The sequence below is a fragment of the Orbicella faveolata genome, unplaced genomic scaffold (assembly GCF_042242905.1).
Source record: "Orbicella faveolata isolate gen_17 unplaced genomic scaffold, um_ofav_v1 contig_24, whole genome shotgun sequence".
In the NCBI taxonomy this organism is placed as follows: Eukaryota; Metazoa; Cnidaria; class Anthozoa; order Scleractinia; family Merulinidae; genus Orbicella; species Orbicella faveolata.
In genome coordinates this window covers 22537501-22544878 of record NW_028301552.1, presented here as the reverse complement: position 1 = coordinate 22544878, position 7378 = coordinate 22537501, and the positions used below count along the sequence as shown (strand labels likewise).

The 7378-nt window shown below is 41.1% G+C and overlaps 1 protein-coding gene across 2 annotated transcripts in view; it reads right to left on the bottom strand.

Annotated features, from left to right (window-relative positions):
- Positions 1 to 300: 300 nt before the first annotated feature.
- Positions 301 to 7378, bottom strand: part of LOC110057195 (N-terminal kinase-like protein) — an 18794-nt gene continuing 11716 nt past the window's right edge. Inside the window, exons 12-19 of one of the 2 annotated variants that reach the window (XM_089292617.1) lie at positions 7058 to 7246; positions 6536 to 6614; positions 5680 to 5832; positions 5199 to 5335; positions 4064 to 4147; positions 3807 to 3962; positions 3560 to 3703; positions 301 to 1507 (exon numbers count right to left, since the gene is read on the bottom strand). In XM_089292617.1, coding sequence (XP_089148743.1) covers positions 1127 to 1507; positions 3560 to 3703; positions 3807 to 3962; positions 4064 to 4147; positions 5199 to 5335; positions 5680 to 5832; positions 6536 to 6614; positions 7058 to 7246 — 1323 coding nt within the window. In that variant the 3' untranslated portion in view covers positions 301 to 1126. The remainder of the gene's footprint in view (positions 1508 to 3559; positions 3704 to 3806; positions 3963 to 4063; positions 4148 to 5198; positions 5336 to 5679; positions 5833 to 6535; positions 6615 to 7057; positions 7247 to 7378) is intronic. The other variant, XM_089292618.1, reaches the window with a different exon arrangement.

Sequence of the window (7378 nt, the reverse complement as noted above, 5' to 3'; positions counted from 1 at the left end):
AGCCAGTTAGTAATTTTGGGTGTTTGCATACAGTTACTCCAGTTTTAGTTTAACTTTGTTTGTATTCTATACGAAATACAGTAAGCCCTCTTTGGTGTCGGTATTGAAATGTTCGACTACGTTGCTGTGGAAATAACGTTCTGCAGTGCAACCTACTGATTGTACTGATTGGTACATGTTTAATCTCGTTCCCAGGGTCCTATCTCTTCCCAAAGACCCTGGGAACGAGGTTGATCATGTTCTGTTCATCATGATAAAGGCACACACAGAGAATAGCAGAAAAGAGACTCAAACAAGAGACTCTGGAATTATGTTTTATTCTCTTTAAAAATATTATAATAGAATTATTTTCCCCGTGGCGTTGTCATTAAAACAGAAAAGTGGATAGCCTGGTTCCGAACTTCGGTCAAATATTGTCAAATATTTCATTATTTTCCTAAGCTGTACCCGCAGACTATTCTCATTTTCTCTCTTTGTTTTCCTTTCAGCGTTGTATTTCGCAAAGTTGGAATTATGTTGATGACATGGCTTATGCGTCTTTCTAGCTGGGCAATATTTTGCTTCATTTATCGACCACTGGACCCCACAATGGGGAGACGATATCAAATAAATTTGATATATTAAATATTCTTAATTTCAAAATAATAATGTTTTTTGCGACATATGTAGTCTTTTCGTCGAAAATATGAAATCCAGATTGTCTTCATTGTCTATCTAGTGGTAGCGAACGTACGCTCGAGGAGTAAAAACACAAAGAAGAATTTGATTTGTCGATGAACTGACGAACGACCGAAAGAGACTGCTGTGCTATCATTGAGAAATGGAGGGTGGAAATGAAAGATTCCCCATCAGATAATCCCATGCATTTTAATAGACGAAGAAAAGGCTGAAAGCATTGACATTCTTCAAGGTCTGCCGCCTTTTCTGTCCTACACATTAGCAGGGCGAGTGAAGTATTCTCAGCGAAGTCCCAGCGCCTTCACCATGGCAGGCTTCCGCTATGAGCAATTTGACAAATATCACCTTCGAGATTCAAGTCTTCAACCTTTAGGCCTATCTGTTCCTTTCAATGTAAACACGGGAACAGAAACACATTACTGCACGTCGTATAACTAGTTTCAAATTCTCACTGCATTTTGACTGCTCCAAGTTTCATAGGCCCTTTTGCACTCGCGGCCCGCTTATCCTTTTGTGCCTGCAGTCTTTGCTTTCTTTCTTCTCTTTTCTTTTTCGCAAGCTCTGCTTTACTGGGTTTGTCTTGTCCCCAGTCCTCCGCATTCCACTTGTCTTGACCCCAGTCATCATCCGGGGACTTTTTACTCTGTACTTCTGCAGCAGGGGCACTGCTGGTCAGCGGAGAATCTTCAAACGATCCCCAGTCCCCTACATCCCACGCGTCGTCTTCTGCCTCTTTCGATTGTGGCGGTTTATCTGCACTTAACTTCTTTTTACTCTGGTGAGAAGATTTCAGGTTTCCAGAACCAGTGGCGGCGGTTTTGCTTTTTACCTATGGATGAACAGAGATTTTTCAGATATTAACCAATCCAACTGAATGTACTGGATTGATAACATATCACGCTTTTTAAAATACGTGCCAATATAACGACTAATCCACAAGATCATAGGCTTGACTTACACCACCCATCATGAAACAAAATCGCAGATTACGAATTCCAGTTTACTGGCAGCCCATGGAAAACCACTGGAAAGCCATTAACGATTTATCACGAATGCCGTTCTCTTTTCGTTCTGCGCTACTCACTATCTAGTATTCTGATGTGGATAGTGAGTAGCCTAGCAGTGTGCGGTTAACAAAATGGCGGCCGCTACACTGCGTTTTCGAAATGTCCTTGAAGAAAATTTAGTTTATTTACCGTAGATACTCAAACATTTAGATTTTTCGCTCTAGGTTTCTCTGCGTGATTAAGTTAACTCGAGCAGAAATCCCGAGCTTATAATCTAATTGCTTTAGTAGAATTCTTACCAAATGTTCTTCAAATAGAGATTGCCAATAATTTCTCATCATATGAAGTATAATTAAGTATCACATTAATTTTTCTTCATTTAAACACTCTTGTTCTTTGACCATTTCAATTTAACAAGAAATAAAATGCAAACAGCGGCAACAAACATAACACATGAACTACGCATGGTTTGGAACAATCTAAAATTTTCTTGACGTTTCGCATGCTACAGCACGCATCTTCAGAAGTGGCGGTTACAAAAAAAAACGAAAGATTTAAAACTTAAAAATACAAAGTGAGGCACTGGTAACTAACTAAACAATAACGAAAACAAAAGGTGATAGCTAATAAAGTGACAGCTTTTCACTGCTAGCATTGTCATTAAGTGTTGGTTTTAAGTCTCGTATAAACAATGTTTCTTTTATTTTACAATGTAAATCACATTGTCCACTAGCTAAGACCTCGAAATGGTCCCATTTGATGTTATGGCCGGTGGAGATTGCGTGATCAGCAACAGCGGAAGCGTGACCCACTTGCGTAAGGGCTTTAACATGCTCGATCTTTCTGTCATGCAGTCGTCGCTTTGTTTTGCCGATATAGAAAGCGTCACAATCCCAGCATCTGGCTTTGTATACGACTTTAGATTTTTGCGAGCGATTTAAACGATCTTTGTAAGGAAAACAGGACTTAACTCGGCAAGTGTTCTGAAAAATCAACCTAAGATTGACGAAACCAAAAAATTTATTAACACAAGATTTAAGACGGCGTTTAAAAACTTCGCTTCGGAAACCTAAATAAGGAAGCACAAGGATTACATCTCTCTTGGGAACCGTGGTAACAGTTTCGGAAGGTCTGTTCCTATGCTTGTTTAAGACATCATTTATATTGGGTAACCATTTAGAAGCAGTGTTTTCTTTAGATCAGAGAGAGCAGCCTGTAATGAAGAAAATGTTGAACAGATCATGTGCGAAAACAGCGATAAGTGAGGGTGCGGATCAGATTGATTTTGTACTTTCTTGGTGTGAAAGAATCCCACTTGGTGTAAAGAGCTGTGAAGGTCTTTTTTCGGTGTACTGTTGTAGAAAAGGCATTTTGATGGCGTTTGATGAGGAGAACTAAGAATGGGATCTCTTGGTTTTCTTCGAGTTCTATAGTAAATTTGATATTGGGATGCCTGTTGGTGAGGTAATTTCTCTTCAAAGTAAGTAGTATTAAACTTCTCGCCTTAGCAAAATCACGCGCAGATTAAATTGTTATTTAAAGCTTGAGGCTGGTTGCCCTAGACCTTAGTAGAATTCTAGCATTCTACTGAGGCCGAATCGACTATCACCCGATAGGAATCGCGAGCTCATAATCCAGTTGCCAATTATTATACATCTCGTCAAAAAGTAACTTTATTTCTTTATTTAGGTCAGAGTCACTAATTAGTTCGAGGAAATAGGCTACTTCTCGACCAAAAATCTCTTTTAGTTAATAAAAAACGCAAATAAATAAATGCTTTTCTCAAGTCGCACCGCAAAAGAGTAACTTCACCATACACTTCTTGGATTACGCATTTCAAATCCCTGCTGCGCTTCGTTCATTTAACAGCTTACCTCGGGAGTAAACGAGTCCTCATCCCACCCGCTAGCTACAGTGGGCTGGCGGGAGGCTCCGCCCAGCTTCTCAGACACCAGGGAGTCTTCATCAGCAGCGGAAGACTTGCTCTGTCTTGTACTGCCTCTAGTTTGCTGAGTAGTCTGGTAGTTTACATTGAAAAAACAAAATAAGCTCAACATAACAGCGAGGGACACGCATCAATTTGCGAAAAATCGAAGATTTGAGTATTGTGAATTCACATACCTTTTTGTTTGGTGGCATGTTCTGAGATGTTTTGCTTTTAGACGAAGGTGGAGCAAAACTATCGACAGACCAGTCATCATTCTCCCAATCACCATAGTCGCTCCCACTTTCCGCTCCGTCTGCATCGCCCAGGAGACTTGCGGGACGTCTGAGAGACTGGGAGCCGAGAAATGGAAGTTAAACACAAACCAACTTTTTCTCAAGCGTTTAGTTTATATATCAGAATATGAAACAGTTCTCTAAGAATAAAGTCTTACCGACTCTTTCTTTTCAGTTTGAAATGCTGTAATTTCTTCTTTTGCTGCTAAGAGATCGCTTTTCAGTTCCTCCATATCAGGTTCCTTTGAAGAAGTGAACAAAATAGGACATGAGCCAAGTACGAAATGAACCTCTTTTCTGGGCGCACGTGGCTTAGGCCGGGAAAATAGAAAGAGGACAGGGTCTTCTCTCTTATTCTCCCTTTTCTCTGAAAGCCTGGAGGAAGCTGAAGCGCACTGTAACAATAACACACGGCTTTTTTCCCTAAAACTCTAGCAGCATTACACAAAACGCTTCCAATTACAATTGCCCAATCATAAATAGCACTCGCTAGGTACACTGTGTAACTGCTTAAAAGAACCATCCCTCGGGTAGACCTGAAAAGGTCTCTAGACGAAAAAAAATTCCAGTTCCTATTTGTTCAAATAAGTTGGATCTAAACCAAGAACTTAAATCAGCCTGAATAGCGTTTGGCAGCCAGCAGTCAACATTACAAACGTGTTTGTTCAAAGAGCGGTTTTCAACTGAATGTCGTAAAACAAAACCATACCAATTACGTATAAATTACGTACCAATTACACTACTCAGCCAATCTCAAACCGTAGTAAAACCAAAACGTAATTGTCTGAAAAAAAGTAATTGTCTGATTACTTTCGACACTCAATTGAAAACCGCCCTATAACACATCGCTAGAGAGAATATAGAACAATTACTCTAAACATACACATCGAAGGAACACGAACATGTCCAGGTCTTCGTTTTCTTTCATTTTCAGCAAAATCAAACAAAACTTTGGTGTAGTTAATTGTGAAGAGATTGCTACAGTCTGTTTCAACAACAAAAAGCTCCCATCGTGAAGGTTATTAAAAACACGCAACAAAAAGAGAACTTTCTCTATCTGCCTATGTTGCCCACTACTTCCACCCCCACGGGGGAGTTAGTGTCCCTCCCTTACCTGAGCATCATTCCACTCTTCCCCCCTCCAATGAATCCTCTCTGTTCCTTCCCCTGGGGAACGTTAGCTCCCCTCAGCTGTTCATTAATCCATCCACTCGTCACTCACTCCAATCCCCTCCGTAACCGGTTTTCGCCCCCCCCCCCCCCCCCCATAGGGAGAGAGTCATTTCCCCTTACCTGAGCATCATTCCACTCGTCCTCGCTCCAGTCCCCTCCATAATCACTTCCCGAGTCTTGACCCTTGTCTTTGTCTGTGGCCTGTTTAGTCTCTGGAGACACTGTGCTTGTTGTTTGACTGACAGCCGTTGTGTCTGCTGAGAGAAATATCAACATCGTCTTTCAGTGAAGACACTCGAAGGGGAACAATTAGGTAGCTGTTGTGTTCTTGGGTATCACAATTATTTCTCAGAAATCTTCCTCACCCAAAAGCAAAAAAAAAGGTAATACCCTGAAAAAACTTTGAGGAAAGGGAGGTAACCTTACTTGGCCTGGCATCATGTCTTGGGAGGGAAGCAGTACTATCAGTCACTTTATGCTACTAAAACCGGAGATAAGACTTAACCCCTAACGTGTGTATTCAGACTTTCTGTTGAATATTGTTTGAAGTTTGTTTTTTTAAATCTACTTGTAGGTATAACTACTTTGAAGACACTCGTACCTGCGTTTGTGTCTTTGCCAGGCACAGTTTTGTCAGCCGGTTCTGTGGCGCCACCTGCTGCAGTTCCTCCTCGGTACAGTTTTGATGTTAGGGAGCTGACAGCCCATCCTGTCCAAGAGCCGCCGGCACCTGTCTCGGGGGCTTGCTCACCTTCTAATTAATAAACTCATGTAAGAGAATGATCTTGCTTTTAAGCGAAAAGCAATGCATTGCAGGGGCGGGGTGGGGCGGGGAAGCCGGGGAGGGTAGACCATCTGTTTCTCAGGCCCTTTCCCATATCTTAAGGCTCCATTAGTCTCCTTTGGATTAGGCAATTTAAGTTGCTGTAAATTTTGAAACATTCCTTGAAGATGTCCTTGAGCACCCCATTAGTACCTGCTGCGGGTCTTTCCACATGTACGTTTCATTCACTTGCAGTGCTCTTGGGCAAGATTATCATCGATACACGGTCCCTGCTAAGCAGAGAAGCACATACTCCACAGTATTAAACTTTGTCTCGGTTCTAGTCCGAGTGAGAGCAGTGCTGATACCGACTCCAAACTGTTCGAGCGGCACTTAACACATCCACCGCAAGGCATGACAGCCGTGCTCTCATACACGCGTACAATACAATACAAATTTTATTGTCAACTCCCCATGGGGGCTTTTTAGAGACAATGATAAAGATGATTAAAAAAATACTCCAAGATTATCGATAAACAATTATTGAAACACTATTTACATATAAAATTTATGACATTAAAAATTGATTTAAGAGGAAGGTTTTCATTTCACGTTTAAAATGCAAAATACTCAGGAATGCACGTTCGTAAATGCAAACCCTTTCCTTTGCCAACCAAGAGCGTACACCACTCACCTGATTGGTTCACAGCTGACTCAGGATCTTCTGAAGCTTTTTCAATTTTAGCCAAAAGCACCTTGATAACTTTAAAAACCTGCAGAACAAACAACTTTTCTTATCATTCGACGCATTTTCTCTTCCTTTTCATTGGCCGAGAGCCCACCACGTGACCCGCAGATAACTGGCTAAAAATAGTGGTCTCATGCGTAATACCGCTTAAATACTGTATTGCTGCAAACGATACTTTCCTTACCCACGCTTTTGTGTGAAAAATGGCAGTTGACGGATTAACAGTAATCGTTGTTAAGCAGTTGTCGAGAACTAGTTCAACTTTAATACACTACTTCAATGAGACAAGTGTACCCAAAGACCCCATGAGGAGCTTAGTAAGCGAAAAAGACACTGTAAGTATTCGTTGCTGAACGGAAAAGCACTTGACAGATCACTCAGACGAAAATCAAAATTAATTTTACTTCATTCACTAACAATACACACCTTATCTAAACACGATAAAAGCAAGTTTCTGCATAACCTTACCTGGTCCCTAACTTTACGTTCAGGATCCACCGTCAGAGTACACAAGGCTGGTAAGATCTTAGCGGCACTCTCCTTTAAACTGAAATACTCTGCTGAAGCAAGGAAGCCCATCACACCTGCCGTGCGAGCAGGAGGAAACGGATCTCGTAACGCCCGCAAGAATGCCGGTATCAAGACCTTCTGCCGGGTCTGAAAAATACGTAAAAGTATTAATTTTCAATAAGTCAATAAGAACACATAAGTTAAACTCTCTTTGCAAACTGGCAACAACCAAATTCAACTATCCTTTAGTACTGTCATTGAAATCAGTTAAGTTTGTTG